Raw genomic sequence first — 18,246 nt, forward strand, 5'->3', positions numbered from 1 at the left:
ATTCAATCTTTATATTTACCCTACAGGAGCTGACACACTAACTCAGCACTGCTATGAATCTATATGTTGATAAAATGGTAATTAAATATATGTAAATAATTATGTAAATTAAGCAAAAAAGGAAAAACAACAAGGACTTGTGTGTTATTTTCAAGATTCATTGATGTGGTAGGAATTCTCTTTTTTACCTCAAGAAACAGCTTAATGCTACCATTTTAAGTGAGAAACACCATAAATCTAAGCAGGAATAAGCGGATAAGGGAATTTATGAAAGTAGTACAGGGAATTTAGGAGATTATTTGTTAGAGGAAAACTTGGTTAGCTTGATATAAATTAGAGCGTATTTTTACCTCCACATCTTCTCGTTCCTTTTGACTTCAAAATTGCTTAGAAATACAATGTAAATACTAAATTTGTTATGGTCATATTTTGCCAGCCCACCTATAAACCAAATATCCTGGGTCTTTGGTATATGTTAAATAAAAAAGAATGTGTGACAGGTCTACTGAATTCAATGGGAGTTTCTCATTTTCTGGGGGAAAAATAGCGAATTGTTTACTAACTCTCCTATGATTTGTGGTCTTTATTTGGCTATTGTGCTTGCTCTTTTTCTTTTCCAGTGCTTTCCAAGCCATTTGCTTATAATTCCTATCTTTGATTTCTTATTATGTTAAAGAAATATGATCATATATTGCCTTGCTTTACCTTTCCTTGACTTGCCTTCACTTGCCATGCCATGCCTTCTGTTCCCTTCCCTTCTCATCCTATCCTTTTCCTTTCCTTCCCTTTTCTTTTCTTTTCCCTTGTTTGAGATTGGATCTCCCCTATCTCTCCCAGGTTGAAAGTACAGCAGCCATGTACTGGCTCACATTCCCAATACTGATCAGCACAGAAACATCAACTTATTCCATTTCTAACCTAAGCAGACTTACCTTTACTTACCTTTACTTATTCATCCTGGTGACTTTTCATTCTTGGGGTGCCAGAGTTAGAGTTAGATACCTGGTTATATTTAGTCCTACAATAGCTCAGAATTCCTGATCTCAAGTTGCAACATCTTGATAGGAGACATCATAGGCACCTATCTTAGCGATATAGTTTATATATTTTCCTAAACATTCTACTATTGCCTTTTCTAAATCTTTTCAAATGATCCTTCTTGGTTTTTTTAGTATAACAAATGATGATGCTTCACTTTGGTAAACAAATTAATCAGAAAATAATAATTATTAATAGTAGTAGAATCTTAAAGCTGAAAGAGGTTTGAGAGAGTGAGTTCAGTTTTTTTTTACTTAATATGTAAAAAATTTGACATTCACTAAGGTATAGTGACTTGCCTATGACTCATGAAATCTAGTGGAAGATCTAGAATTGAGGCCATGGCCATCTTCCTAGCGTGTTGCTTTTTTCATCATCGCATCTATTGCTACAAATCTTGGCATTATGGGTTCTCTTACTAGTAGTATCTTTCTTAGGGCAAGTAGTGTCTTTCATCACAGTTGTTGCTATCATTTCTATCTAGAAAGATGCAGCATGACAAAAAATTTCAGTATCTTAAATTTTAGGTTTTGAGATACTTGCCATATTTACTAATAAAGTTAAATTCTGGGTTAAATCAAGCAGTTTGTTGTCTTATTTTGTGATAATTTTTAAATGTTTTAAAACCCAGTTTATTAGTTTTCACTTTAATATCAAAGACATATGCAAAGGGACAGTTTCCTCTCCCTATTTATGATATGTCCTTTTATTCCCTAATCCTCTGTTGTCATTTTTTTTCTTTAAGATTTTTTGTTTGTTTTTATGACCTGATTTTGATGAGATATGCCTGGAATTCACCCTGACAGCTTTTGAAACTGGATCACATTTATAGATCACCATAGACAAAGAAGAATTGATAAAATCCAAAGTAAAATAGGAATCATTGGATTTAATTGTATGAATGCTTAGTAAACTTAATGAGGCCCAGAGTCTAAGGGATCTAAATGATCGCATTAGTTTTAGTGGTTCTTCTGTGAACAAAATCACCTATTCTTTGTAACCTTCATCTTTCTATCTGTAAAATGACAAAAAATAATATTCACTATCTTTGTTCATTGACTAATGACTATATGATGATATTAAATCTTTCCTTAATAGCACTACATACATAAAGATATCATAACTATTTAAGAAAAGAAAGCCAAGTTTTAGTAACCCCAGAGATAATCTCAAAGAACTGAATATCTGTAATTACTGCTGTGAGCCCAGTTCCTCTTTCTTATCATCTTACCTTACTATTTTGGGATTCTTGGGTCTGATGTAAAACACATATTCTGCTCAGTCCTAACATTTGGGAGCCTCTTTAAGCCACACAGTGTTGTCCACATTGGGGCCATCAGTCTGTAACTTTAGAACAGGTGATATCTCTAGCAAATGTAGGGAAGATCTTAAGGATGGAGATTGAACTTTAGGTTGTTAAGCCTCACATAATCATCTTCATGACTCTCAGCAGGATTACATAGTATTTATCCTAAAAGATGAGATCTTTGATTAAAAATCTAGAGAAAGAGACAGGGTCCTCTTGGAATCATTTGCTACAGTGACTATCTTAATTTCACTAATTAGCTATCAGGAAGAATATCAAAATCACTGAGGTAAGCAGATTGAATTTATCATTCAATATAATTTCTCTTTAAATATTTGAAAACAAACTATGATACTCTTCTGCCAAATGATCTAGTAGGTCTAACCATCATGCTGTTGATACATAGAATTTAATATTTGCCTTGATTTTGTCAGCATTTCTAAATTACTTAGTCCCATCTGAATGCAAAAAATAAACAAATGAATAACTTGTTTTCTGTTTCTTTTTAGAATAATTTTTGCTTTGATTGAATTAAATCATTAGAATATTATCCTTATAATGAAACTCGCAGAGATAAAAAGGAACCTTGCTGTTACCATATACACACATATTTTATATATAGATAAAACTCAATGATCATAAATTTTTAATAATGAGGGCTAACTTCTGTATGTCTGCTTTTCAAAAGCCCAGCTTTTGCAGTTGTCTCATTATCTCATTAAAATCTCTCTCTCTCTCTCTCTCTCTCTCTCTCTCTCTCTCTCTCTCTCTCTCTCCCCCCCCCCCGCCCCTTCTCTTTCTCTCTCCCCTTCTCATTTGCAATTGTAATTTCTTTTCAAAGTTAGCATAAGTTTACTCTTACCTTTGCCTTTTGGTTTCTTTTCATTTGGCAATCTGAGTGATCTTTGTGTTTATTAATATTTACAGAACCAGCAGACATTAACTTTGGGTTGAAGTAGAAGAGAGGCAGAGTGATGAAAGAAGGGCGTGTAACTAACATTATTAACAGATTATTCAAGCCAACATAATATTATGAAGTGAGGACTTAGCTAAGTCTTGAACCGAAACACCCATCCTTTTTTTTTTTTTTTAACAAATTGAATGCTTTAAGTTCCTTTATTAAACACATTTCATTGATACAGTAATATTTTGGTAGTTTTGAAAAGAGTTGTCACATCAGCCTTTAATTTTGACTCATTTCCTTGCAAAGCATATGTTTACATGCAAAAGAATCTTGGTTCAGTTACTTGAATGCTTCATAGGACATTACATTTTATATTTCACTCAAAAACATTATTTAAAAAACATTTTATCCTCAGTCCTTCAATATGAATATCTAGCATTTACCTTGAATTATTATAACAGAGTGCTGGATTCTCTTGTGAATAATTGCCAGTGACATCATTGTTCTCTTACTTCTTTTAGGTTGTGTGGCGGAAACTTGGAGATGCTGCAGGTTCTTGTCCTGGAATTAGGCAACATCTCTCAGGGAACCAGTACAAGGGACCAATGTGAGAAGTGCTACTGAATAAAAGATTGGCACTGGTGGTGGGAAAGAGAAGAAGACATGATTTCCACACACCTGGATTCATGGGGGTTAAAGATAGGGTGCTTGTGTTCCACATCAATGTCTTCTTTGAAAACTTCAGTACAGGTCCCCCATCCTATTGGCAGTTTTATGTTTCTTGCTTCACTATATTCAAGTGCAGTCTCTGAATCATGACATTAAATAATTTGTTACCCTACATATTCTTCAAGATTTTATGATAATTGGAATTTTTCATGAATTGAAGATATTGTGGTAGAACTCTAGTAATTTTACTGATGTGATATAGTGGGAGAATTCTACCATGTTATGTGGAAGCTAAAAAAATGGTGCCTTCCAAGCTTCCAAAGTTTGGGAACTAGGTCCTTTGTCACTTATACTTGGGTATATTAAATACTAGTTGCTGGTGCTTAATTGGAAAGAAATGGCTGGACTTTCTCCCTCTGAATTATTCAGTATTTGTATTGAGGTGCTAAAATAATCTCATAAATTCACTTTTCCAACTAGTATAGTGTAGCAAAATCCCTGAAAGAACTTGTCTCAAAATAAAATCTCCAGCCAACTGGACAAGTGTTTTCCCCACCTCCATTTTGATTACAACTTGGAGGTGAGTAGTCCCAACAGCATTGACATTGATACAATCATGAACTTACTTTAAGGGTTTCCAGCTGTGAGAAAAATGTTAATTTTGATGATTTTTGTTGTTAGACAAGCTGTTATATTTAACAAACTCTAAGTAGATTTTAAAAGATTGCACTGCATTTTTGAAAAATGCTTTCCTTGCCTACTACAGCTTTCTTTAAAAGAATTGTTTGATGATACTCAACGCATGTCTTTAATTATTTTGAAGCTAAAATCTCTTGTTCAGATTGCTTGAAGGTTGACCAAGAGACATGCTAGCTATGCTTAGTTTATTTCATTTATTATTTGGGGGGGGGAGGGAAAGGGAAATATGTATAACATTAGACTGTGTGTAATGGAAATGCTATGATAGATATTTTGTGTTTATCCAAATGCAACAAGTTTCTTGTATGAATATGCAAGAGGCCTGTGACAGAATGCTATTGTTTTACTGTAGCTTAGAATAAAAGAGATAGGAATGCAACAATTGCCAGTTTTCAGATTTGTTCTCAATTACTAAGGGTTTGCTTCTCAGCAAATATTTTCTCTTTTTTGTGGGCTTGTTACATGTTGTATTAATTGACCATTTGGTAGTAGATTGTAAGAAAATGCTGTATGCTTAAAAAAAATTATGGTACTGTGATGTAGAACCAGCCTACTGTTGTCTGAAAATCCTTGTGAATTAATTTACTACAGACTTTTCTCTCTAATTATCTTTGTTTGGCTAGATTTTTAACCAATCTTCCCTTTGAGATGTTATATTTTAAAATTGTTATTCTCTGTTAAAAAAAAGAACACCTGCTTGCTGTATTTCCATTTTCACAAAGTTTTCATCTATAAACTTAAATTGTTGTATTCCTATATAATAGAAAACATTTAAAAACAAGTTTCTGTGCCTGCAGTAGACCCTGCAGTAGCTATTAAAGGACACTAGTCTTTGGACAAAGCACTTGTGTAAATTTTATACTGTATTAAAACTATTTTTTTAAAGTTCTGCATAAAATTGAGTATCAAGTATATGTGTTCATCTTAGCAATGGTAATAAATTATTTAATCGCATAGTGTTTTTTTTCTTTTCAAAATGTTTTCCGTAACAGGTACATATCTGTTAAACTCATTAAATATTATGCATCTTTCCATGCCACATAGATGGATGCTCCATAAATGTTTGAAGATGAAGGCAGTTATGATATTACAGAAAAAGTCACTTTTATAAAATCCCCCATGTTTGCTATTTATTTGTTCCTGAACACTCAACATTACCCACCATAATATTGGATATTCAATTCATTTTACTAGATCCTTATTTCTTAACTATGGGTATGACTCTGTGCTAGGCACTAGAGATAAATAAAAACAAAATCAAAATGGTCCCTATCTTCAAAGTGCTTATGTTAGATGTTCAAAAACATTTTCAGAAACAATCTATTTCTATCTTAGAATCGGTATTCATTTTTTGGAATCCTCATAGTAAAACAGTATGATACCTCCCATTTAATGACATTTTGCTTAAATATTACTTTAAAAATATGTTATTCCATTTGACCTAACCTGTATAATTCATTCTTTTGTCAAACCACTTGATGACCATTAAATAGCATATCTACACATGGATAAATCCACATCTATGTAGATAAAGAAATATGAAAAAAATGGAAATGATCCTCCTTCAATATTACAAATTAGTAAGAACTATCAGAAATTTGGCTTAATAAATCACAAAAATGAGTACAATATTTAGAATCATCTCTTCTTTTCTCATTGTGGGCTTTCCTTCCATCTATGAAGATAATGACGTACATGAACCATTTTATACTGGCATCTTCCATATAACTGTTATACAGGCTTTGCTCCATGGAAGATTTATTATTATTATTATTATTATTATTATTATTATTATTATTATTATTATTATTATTAGTTTTTTTGAAAGGCAATGGGGTTAAGTGACTTGCCCAAGGTCACACAGCTAGGTAATTAGTGTCTGACACTAGATTTCAACTCAGGACCTCCTGAATCCAGGACCAGTGCTCTATTCACTGCACCACCTAGCTGCCCCTCCACAGAAGATTTATCCAGTCTGCTGTATACCTTTTTTCCTTTATGACATGAAAATGTCATTCTGTCATACATCCATTGATCTACATTCTCACAATAAAAATGACTTACCTTAAATTCTCGAGTTCTTATGGCCAAGTTTTTCTTCCATAGTAATGACAGTGAAATGTCAGAAAAGGGAGCTACATGGTACAAAACATCACAATTTTTAGACTATCATTTTAATTTAATTTTAAGTACTATCAATGAACCAGTAACTAATAAGTCAAAGTATTATCAGAGGAAATAAACACTAGCCATACTGACATAAGGAAAATAAGAAAAGGCATAGAAGTCATGGTCAAAAAAATAATTTGAAGGCTTCCCTTAGAAAAGCAAGGGGAGAAGTGGAAAAGTTTATTTCTTATTAATTCAGGCTATATAATTGAACCATGATTTCACAAGACACTTAGTTTCAGTGCTAATAGCTTAAACAAAATAAAGACTGAAGATAATTTTGACTTACCTGCCAAAATCTATTGTGATGTACAAAATATATCTGTTAAGATATGCAAAACAAAGAGTCATGAAAAGTCCTACAAAGAAATAGAATACATTCACCTAAGCATACAATTGTGTAATATTGGATATGTGACCCTCTCCATTTGCTATAAAAAGTCTTTTGATTCATGGAATCTTACAATTGGAAAAAAGACCTCAGAATTCATCCACTTCAACTTATACCTGAACATTAAAAACTCCTCTAGCTGCCCATCCATGCCAGTCCAAAAAGAATCTCATTTGTCCTCTGCTTCATTACAATAACCTATTTGATGTTCCTTTCTTAAATCACTTCTTTCTCCAATGTATTCTATATATAGCTGTCTGTTCTAAAGCATAGATCTAAGAACCGTACTCCTCTGTTCAATAAGTGGATCCCTGTTGTTTCTAGTATCAAGTACAAACTGATATGTAAATCCTCTTCCAATTTACTGCTCTAAATGCACAAGTATTTCAATGCAGCCTCATGTGGCAATACCTAATGTGCTCACCATTATGATCAGCTTACTCTGGAAGCCCTCATTTATTTGTGTTCTTCTTACAGAGCAGTATCCAGAATTAAATATGATAAACCAGATATGAACTGATCAAGGTGGAATGAAGGCATACTCTTAACTACTTCCTTCTAGATAGTCCGTGATTTCCTGAAGCTAAGAGTTCATGTTTACAAATATATATTCAACAAAAGCAAACATTCTAAGATTTTGTAGCTAGTCTTTGAGGGAAAATATCACTGAAAAATATTCATCATTATGTAGAAACCAGCTGACTTACACTTCACCAGTAGAGATAGTCTTTCAAAAAGTCAATAAACATTTACATGCCTATTCTAGGTTGTTCAGTGGATAGAGAACCAGACCTGGAGTCAGGAAGACATGAGTTCAAATCTGCCTTCTGACACTAATGAAATGTGTAATTCTGAACAAGTCACTTAAACTACTATTTTCCTTAATTTCTCATCTATAAAATGAAGATACACTGGAAAAGGAAATGGAAAAGTAGACCATTATCTTTGCAAAGAAAACCCCATGGACAGTATCCATGGGATCATGAAAATCAAACATGACTGAACAACAACGGTACATAGTCTCACTATGTTAAATGCTATGCATAACTTTTAAACCTCTGGGAACCTCAGCCCCACAACAAGACATTGGATTATGGCTTTTGTGAAGGCTGTAATTTTTCAATTAATGCAAGATGGTGGTCCATGGTACAGAGTGTATGTTGATGCATGATGTGCAACTGTAAAAAGTCATTAAAGAAGTGTAGTAGTTGAAAATATGAGTATAAAGAAGCAGCTTAGAATCATTGAAAGCACTAAAGAATTTCCAAAATGTTATCCAGATAAATCTAATCTTCCTTGCATTTAATTTTGGATCAAATCTTTTTTCACATCAACTGTTTTCCAGTCATCAGTTCACTATCCTATAATTTTGTACTTGATTAGCTTCCCTGAACCTAGTTGGGTTAACTTTTAATGTCACACTGGTCTCCTGACCAATCTAATCTAGCAAGCATTTGTTAAACATTGTGCTGGATGATGGGTATAAAGTAAAAAAATGAAAATCAGTCCCTCCTTTTTTTCTCATTAAATCTTACATTCCTTTGGGAAGGTCAGTTGAGTTCACCATGAAAACTAATAATTATATTCATGCCCATTTAAAGAGGTGAGAAAGAGTATTACCAATGGAAGGGATACATTAATGCACTCTTTATGGAACTGTGAATTTCTCCAGCAATTAGGAAAATAATTTGGAACTATACCTCCAAAGTCACTTAACTGTGCCTCCTCTTTGATTCAGAAAAAAAAAATTTCCTAAGTTTATAGTCCACAAACTACATATTTATATTTACATTTATATTCCATAACTACAGAATATTGGCAGTCTCACATTGGGCCAAACCGTGTAGATAGATAAGTTAATATAAGATAATTTGAGGACAGGGAGAACAGTGAATAGAGTGCCAACCTGGAGTTAGGAAGATCTGACTTCAAATATGATCTGGAAAACTTAATAGCTCTGGCAAGTCCTGGGCAAGTCACTTAATTCTGTTTGCTTCATTTTCCTTGTCTGAAAAAAAAAATGAGTTGCAGAAGGAAATGTCACTTTAATGCCTTTCCAAGAAAACCCCAAATGGAGTCATGAAGAGTTAGAAGCTATTGAAAAAGAACAACAAGCATAGTGGGCTCAAACTACCTCTATGGAAAAAATCACATTTTACATCAGTTATTCTTGACACCATCCTCCCAATTGCTTGATTTTTAATCTCAAACTTATCCTTAACTCCTCTCTCCTTCATTTTCCTATCCAATCAGTTGATGAATTTTGTCAATTTGCCATCCACAATGATATGAATATCCTGGAATGTTTGGGCCTTAAGAAATGGTGAAAGGGATCATTTTAGAGAAACATGTGAAGATTATTATGGTTCAATATAAGGTAAAGTGAGAAGAAACAAGAAAACAATTTATATAATACATAAAGACAGTTTTGAAAATCCTGACAACTCTGATCAATGAAAGGACCATCCACAATTTTAGAGAACCAGTAAAGAAGTATTCTCTCTATTTCTTGGTAAAAAGTTGAACTCAGCATGCAAAATAAAACCTATATTTTAAGACATTGCCAATGTTACAATTTATTTTTTTCTTGACTTCATATTTATTAAAAAAGTTTGACTTTTTTCCTTTTCTTTTGTCAAAGGAAGCTAGGAAAGAAAATAAAAATTTCTAATAGAAAAATAAATTAAAATTAAAACAAAAACTGAAGATGAAGGAAGGTATAAGAAATTTCACATAAGCTAATTTTTGAAGGACTTTAACAAGAGCCAACCCAATCCAGGCTCGATTGAAAGAACAAAAGATAATCTGTAAAGATGGGGTATTGTAAGAGGAAGTCAGTGCTTATCTTGCTTCTTTCACTTATTCATTCATCATACCTTGCTCACTACACACTTAAAAAGGGTCCTGAGTTCCCAAGATAATATTAATAATAATAATAATAACTCACTTCTCTTTTAATGAAATTCATAAATTTTATTTTATCACATTTCCTAGAATTTTGAAGCCTTATATTCAATTATACTTAAACTTTGAAACCACCATTTCTTTGTCTTTTTTGCTTCCTTCATCCAAAAGTAAAGTTATAATATTGAATATGACAATATATTAATTATGTTGAAAATAAATTCATATCCTAAGCAGGAAAATTGTTTTCTAGCTTCAGAATGAAGGTGATGAGAAAGTGACCTTTCCAGCAAGTGGCTGACCTTATCTAAGTACCAAGCCACATTTCAGAGATACAAGGGGGTGAGATGAGAGAAGAACCAAATCAATATATCCAGTAGTTGTGATGATCTCATTTACATTTGTGCTTATGAACAAATGCCCATTTAGGGAATGGAATGAATAGAACAATTTTTAATTCATTTATAAGGATTTTTTTAAGGATTTAGCTCATATGGATGGGAAACATATTAATGTATTAAATTCCTGGTTCTGGCACTGGCTTTAAGGTTACTTACTTTATCTGGTTAAAATATCTCTCACACATACCTCATGTCAAGCATTAGAATCACAATACTCATTCTCACTATCTGACAAAAAACTTTGTTTTATCTCTCCATACCTCCTCCTTTTTTCTTTTTTTCTTCCCAAATCCAGGCTTATAATTTCATCAGAAGAGAAAATTTCCTGTGAGAAATCTATTGATCAATGCTGATCTGTATCTGTTCTACAACATAGTCTTAACTAGGTCTCTGGATCTCTGAAAGTCACACAGAGTCACACAAATAATACCTGTCAGGATTTAGGATTGGAACCTAGGACTTCCTGAATATACTATACCAATGTATATAGATAAAACTATGAGAGGTGGCTTTGATAGGTTTATTTCCTACCATCTTCCCTAGTCCCTTAGCCCTCCTTTTAAATGTACAGCAGAAGCTTAATTTCTTTTATCTCAAGCAAGATTCTTATAGCTATCACAGAAGAAGATGGTGTAAGTAGTCAGCCTCATGTCTTTCCCGTGTCTAATGGACAGATTCTTTTGTTTGTTTAAACTGGTATATAAATTGAGGAGCATTTATTAAGATCACAGAAGGAAATTAAAGTGGTTTTTAAAAGAAGAAATTCAGTAAAAATATGTTAAATTTAGTAGTTTAAAACAAAAAACTAGCCTATACTCATTTCTCTCTCCCCTCTCTTTTTGTCATCTATCTCAATACATATACATACATATGTCCCACATATATGATGTATATATATGTTCAATATATTTTCTACATATTTTACACATACATTCCCATACATATATGTGTGTATGTATCTTTTCCCTTTAAGTTGATGAAGAAAATTTGTCAGAACAAATTAACAACAAATGAGTCAATCTTCCTCTCTTTTTAACTTTTCTACTAAAAAATGTCTTAACCACTGCAATGACATACAAAGTTAATGTCTTCATGTAATCAATTCTCTTGCATCTACATGACTAGAGTGAAGTAAATGTTGAACCATGTCTTTGTTTTGTGTAGTTTTCTTTTTTGTTTGTTTTTGCAAGGCAATGGGTTTAAGTGACTTGACTAAATATTAAGTGTCTGAGGTCAAATTTGAATTCAGGTCCTCCTGACACCAAGGCTGTTACTTTATTTACTGTGCCACCTAGCTGCCTCTATTTTGTACAATTTTCTGGTAGTTGTTTTAACACTGCATAAAGAGTACTAGTATTTTCAAATTCTCAGTATTGTATATTAAGGTTATTGTTTCTTTGTGGTTTAGATTTATGATTTTTATGAGTATAGAGAACCAATTACAGAAAAACAAAAACAAAAAACTATTGATTGTCATGGATAAATTTACAAATGTGTGGGGGGATTATTTATTTAATTTTTAGTCAGAATACCCAAGTTACCTTGAACAAGTTACTTAATTCCTTTGGGGCTTAATTTTTTTTCCACTTATAAAATGAAGACATTTGGCTGCATGAACTTTTTTTTGTCTCTTCCATCTCTAAATTCATGATCACATGACTTCAATTTATAGTCTTTTTTGAGATTTTATTTATTTTGAGTTTTACAATTTTTCCCCCTAATCTTACTTCCATCCCCCAGCCCCCACAGAAGTCAATTTGCCAGTGTTTATATTGTTTCCATGTTATACATTGATCCAAATTGAATGTGATAGGAAAGAAATCATATCTTTAAGGAAGAAACATAAAGTATAAGAGATAGAGATAGCAAGATCAGATAATAAGATAATCAGTTTTTTCTAAATTAAAGGTAATAGTCCTTGGTCTTTGTTCAAACATTACAGTTCTTCCTCTGGATACAGATGATATTTTCCATTGTAGACAGCCCCAAATTGTCCATGATTATTGCATTGATGGAATGAGCAAGTCCATCAAGGTTGATCATCATCCTCATGTTGCTGTTAGGGTGTACAGTGTTTTTCTGGTTTTGCTCATCTCACTCAGCATCAGTTCATTAAAATCCCTCTAGGCTTCCCTGAATTCCCATACCTCCTGGTTTCTAATAGAACAATAGTGTTCCATGACATACATAGACCACAGTTTGCTAAGCCATTCCCCAGTTGAGGGACATTTACTTGATTTCCAATTCTTTGCCACCACAAACAGGGCTGCTATGAATATTGTTGTACAAGTGATGTTTTTACCCTTTTTCATCATCTCTTCAGGGTATAGACCCAGTAGTGGTATTGCTGGGTCAAAGGGTATGCACATTTTTTTTTGCCCTTTGGGTGTAGTTCCAGACTACTCTCCAGAAAGTTGGATGAGTTCACAGCTCCACCAATAATGTATTAGTGTCCCAGATTTCCCACAACTCTTCCAACAATGTTCATTGTCCTTTCTGGTCATATTGGCCAATCTGAGAGGTGTGAGGTGGTACCTCAGAGAAGCTTTAATTTGCATTTCTCTAATAATTAATGATTTAGAGAATTTTTCATATGGCAACTTTTCATATACATTTTATAGTCTTAAAGAATTGCCTGACTGACTAGCCCCTGGTCATACAGATCAGAAGATTTAACATGAAACCAGGCCTTCTGACTCTAAGGTTAGCACTTTGTCTAAGATTGTAAACTCCTCATGTCTTTTAGTTTGGCTATACACATGTAAATCATAGAAACTGACCATGATTAATGTATAGCTAAATTGACTCACTGTTTTCCATTCTATTCCATTCCATTCCATTCCATTCCATTCCATTCCATTCCATTCCATTCCATTCCATTCCATTCCACTCCATTTCTTTCTTTCCTTCCTTCCTTCCTTCCTTCCTTCCTTCCTTCCTTCCTTCCTTCCTTCCTTCCTTCCTTCCTTCCTTCCTTCCTTCCTTCCTTCCTTCCTTCCTAGCTTAACTTGCTTAGATCAAACTATATATTTATATTTATGTGTGTATATATATAATTTTCAAATAGTTTTCCTTAAAAATAGTTAAAAGTAATTATTTTGCTAATCTGAACTGAACTTCCCAGTTAGATTGAATCTGTTAGACTTTAGTGTATGAGATGAGAGATGATGCGATGAAGAGAAGATAAATCTGAACTGAGGATCTCAGGACATGTCCTTTAGTCAGAACTGCCTATTCACATCATGGAAGATAGCCACAAAGCACTTAAGCTCTCTCAGATCTTTTTTTTTCTCTCCTGACCTTAAGTAGAAATATTAATACTTTGCTGCCTTCCTGCCTCCTGAAGATCCCGTGAGACTTGAGGAGATCATGTCTTAAAATGTTTTGGTTTTCTGGGAAGAAAGATGGTATATCAGTTTTTAGCCACAACATTCTTAGTATATGAATTATTTTCAAGTTTTGTTGAGTGTGACAACCTCTATGTTTTTTTAAATAAATGAAACCAAAGGACAGAAAATTTGAAGTATTCTCACCTTCTTTCTCCCCTATAAAAATTCCATTTTATTGATTTCAGGTGAGAAAAAAAATCTTAATCATGCAAATATTGCCAAACACAAGGCACTGAGGAGCATTTTAAAGATATTTCTGTTCCAAAAGCTCAAGCATCATTCTAGTGTGTTTATAGTGTTAGTTGAAAGGTGAAGTTAATTCTATGCTCAAGAGGCATAGAATTAAATAAAGCCCTTCAAAATGTCTAAATGAGAGGGGGGAAAAAGAAATCATTTGGCAGTGCTGGCACGGATGATTTATCATAGTAGCCATCCAGAATAAAAAGTGTACTATACAATACCAACAAAAAAACCCAAACAAAACAACTATTTCCATGGTAACATTTCCCAATCTCCATTTAATGAAATAAATCTAGGAAGGAGAGAAGAGAGGAGAGAGGAGAGAGAGAGAGAGAGAGAGAGAGAGAGAGAGAGAGAGAGAGAGAGAGAGAGAGAGAGGTGGGGAGGGGGAGGGGAGGGGAAGAGAGTGAGAGGGAGAGAGAGAGAGAGAGAGAGAGAGAGAGAGAGAGAGAGAGAGAGAGAGAGAGAGAGAGGAAATCCTTCAAATCTAGCACATATGGTAATTATAGATACACATGTGTAAAGAAAGAGAACAAGAAGGAATGCAATAATAATTGCTAATAATAGCATTAATATAGTGCTTTGAGTTTTGCAAAGCATTTTTCCCATTTGTAAACAATCCTGTAAGCTAGGTGCTAATATTCTCTCTCCATTTTACAGAAAAGAAAATATGCTGATGGAGGTAGATTTTGGAGTGAGGTCTTCCTAATTTGATGGTATCCAGGGTTCTATCTACTATATAAAGCTGTCTCATGACAGACAAAATGGAATTATAAATATTACTCTTGTTAAAATCAGGTAATTAATAAAAATAATAATCTTCCTTAATACTCTTCTTCGGTAGTTTATTGGGATATGGAGATGACCTTGACCTCCCAAAGACTATGCAGGAAAAGCACAACCCCGATATACTGAAAACCTTCTAGTATGGTCCCATAAATGGTTTGAATGAATGGCTTTTAATCTGAGGATGTGCCTAAAATGAGAGGGGTTCATCACAAAATTGGCATGGAATCATGAATATTTTGGCCCCTAGTAATTCCCTGAAAGTGCTAATAAGCTATAGTAATGTTCAGGAAGGTATGGGTTCAAGCTCTTCCTCTGTCATATTTTTCTCTCTGTCTCTGAACAATTCTTTTTAGCTTTTCATGCTTTAGGACACTATACATTTGATAGAAGGTGTTGACCTACGTAGATGGAGGGAGTTTTCTCATCCGATGAAATCCTGTTTTCTCATCCAATAGGTCCTGTCCTATACCCTATCCCAATCTCTTTTGTAGGAATGCTAAAACCAAGACCAAAGGTCTCAGAAGAGCCAGAATCCCAAATATTTGGACCTGCAGAAGCCTCACTAGCAGGTAAAAGATCAATGGTTCTCCCAAATCTTCTTGGTCTACTTTACCTATTTGAATGCTCCACATTGATGAAATCACATATCCTTGAAATATGGAAATGTAGCCATCTACTTCTGCTTCTACAAACACCAATGCAAATGAAATATAGCCTGCAAACATATTTCTTACATGCACCTGCTAACACATGTCTACTTCGATTTCTTACAGAAAGATTGCAATCCAGAGTGAAAGATCAATGGCCATCTGCTGAGCTTCCTGTTAATTACCTCTTCTTACAGAATCTCAAGGGACTGTTCAGATTGAAGGAACAATTAACAGTTTATTCTGGCAGTTATTTGAGACAAAGTAAATAGTAGTTAGTTTTCCAACTACCCAGAGTACCTCTTGTGAAATGGGTCTGTGAGGTGGATTTCATAGAAAGCAGTCAGTAGTAAGGTGGAAATTAACGGGAAATATATATTTCTGAAGAAAATTTATTTCTTAGAATGATATCCTTTAGATCAGAGAGAGGACACTTGGACCTTTTCAAATGTCAATCCTCCTACTCACATGGTACTCCCTTTCACTTTTGCCTAGTCATCTTTCTCACCCTCTTCAAAACCTTCAGTAAAACTTACCTCATACAGGAAGGTTCCCTTGATTAATACTTATCAAGTTTGAATCTGGCATCAGACACTTGGCAATTACTAGCTGTGTGACCTTGGACTAGTCACTTAATTCTGACTGTCTCACATTCAGGTCCATCTCCAGTCATCCTGATTCATATCTAACCACTGGACCCAGATGGTTCTGGAGGAGAAAGTGAGGCTGGTTACTTAATACAGCACCCCCTCACTCAAATCCACTTTATGTGCTTGTCATGGCATCACCTCCCTGATGTCATAGTCTTCTTCTAGAATGAAGGAGAAACATCAATCAATCATCACCAAATGATCATTCATTTACCCTAGGTCCCCTTAGGAATTTAATGTACAATGTCTTCATGGAATCAGTATGGCCTATGACAACTAGAATTTATATTTTAAGGTTTGTAAAGTATATGATATGTTATCTCCTTTGATTTTCAAGATAACCCCAGGAAGGACAAGTTATTGTTGTCATCCTTATTGTAGAGATGAGAAGACTGAACCTGAGAGAAATTAAATGACATACCCAGGGGTTATTACTTGTCACTACTAATTAGAGAAATGCAAAGTAATATTTCCATACCCACCAGATTGGCAAAGATGATAAAAATTATAACTATTCATGAGACTGTTTTGATGAACTTTTGGTGGACTGGTGAGTGACTACAACCATTCTGAGAAGCAATTACACACAGAAATTTACTAAATGTACGTCCTTTGACCCAGTTTTACCATTGCTAGGTCTAAACCCAAATGAGATCAAAGAAAGAGGAAAAAGTCCTTTATATTCCAAAATATTTCTAGCAACTGTTTGTGGTAGAAAAAACAGATTCTAAGGGGATGTCAATCATTTGAGTCATCGTTGAATAAATTGTGCTATGAAAATGAAGAAATAGATGATTTCAAGGAGGCATGAAAAAATTATATGAACTGATGCAGAGTGAGTCAGCAGAAGCACACTTTAGACTACAGCATCAGTATTGCAAAAATGACAACTTTGAATATTTTTAAAATTTGATGAAGAGGGCAATAAGGTCTAGCACATTTGATACAATAACAACAATACTATAAAAACAAACTTTGAAAGTTATAGTAACTACTATCAATATAATGTTATTGTTTCAGTTGTGCATGACTATTTATCACCCATTTGGGGTTTTCTTAGCAGATTCTGGAGTGTTTTTCCATTTCATTCTCTAGGTCATTTTACAGATAAGGAATTGAGGCAAACAGCCATAAAGGATTTATCAGATTGGAACTCAGAAGATGAATTGTTCTGAGTTCAAGCCCAGGATTTTATCCCCTGCTCTGTCTAGCTGCTAGATTAATCCAATAACCATTAAGTATTATAGACTCTAGATAATTTAGAGTAGTAGAATCAAACTCAAATAGGAATTAGGAGCCACTAATCTGTATATAAGAATCCTATAATATCTAGGGGCAGCTAGGTGGCACAGTGGATAGAACACCAGCCCTGGAGTCAAGAGTACTTGAGTTCAAATCTGGCCTCAGACACTTAATAATTACCTAGCTGTGTGGTCTTGGGCATGCAACTTGAACTCCATTGCTTTGCAAAAAAATTGTAATATCTACGTTTTATTATATTTCTATTTATTTTGTTACATATTTCTCAATTACACTTTAATGTGATTCAGGCTGCACTCCCTAGGACAGTGTTTGACACCTCTGATCTAGACGATCAATGATGAAATATGCTATCCATTACAGAGAAGTCATGGGTTTAGGGTACAGAATGAGACAAATAAAGGGAATATTCTGTAGATCTTTTCAGTGTAAAAACATGAAAACAAAACAATAAAACTTAACCCTCCCCCAACTTTCTAATTAGTCTCTCCCTTCCTCAAATCTCTTACCCCTCTAAGCTATTTTACACTCAACTAAAATCATCTTCCTAAAGAGTCTATTTATTACTCCACTACTCAATAAACTCCAATGGTTCCTTATTACCTCAAGGGTCAGACATAAATTGTTTTGGAATTTAAAGCTCTTCACAAATGGCCCCTTCCTACCTTTCTAGGCTTCGAAACTAAGCTCCTGTTACTCTCATATTCAGTAACACTGAACTTTTTGTGACGTCTTGCATGTGACATTATTTTTCTCAAACTCCATGACTTTTCACTGGCTGTTCCCCATT

General features: G+C 34.0%; 1 protein-coding gene across 4 annotated transcripts in view; it reads left to right on the forward strand.

Annotated features, from left to right (window-relative positions):
- The window catches only part of CCDC85A (coiled-coil domain containing 85A), a 230,184-nt gene extending 225,369 nt beyond the window's left edge, over positions 1–4,815 (forward strand). For all 4 annotated transcript variants that reach the window (XM_074206537.1, XM_074206545.1, XM_074206521.1 and 1 more), the window contains one exon: positions 3,770–4,815. In XM_074206537.1, coding sequence (XP_074062638.1) covers positions 3,770–3,859 — 90 coding nt within the window. In that variant the 3' untranslated portion in view covers positions 3,860–4,815. The remainder of the gene's footprint in view (positions 1–3,769) is intronic.
- Positions 4,816–18,246: the final 13,431 nt, after the last annotated feature.

This window comes from Macrotis lagotis, chromosome 1 (genome assembly GCF_037893015.1).
Source record: "Macrotis lagotis isolate mMagLag1 chromosome 1, bilby.v1.9.chrom.fasta, whole genome shotgun sequence".
Classification (NCBI taxonomy): Eukaryota; Metazoa; Chordata; class Mammalia; order Peramelemorphia; family Peramelidae; genus Macrotis; species Macrotis lagotis.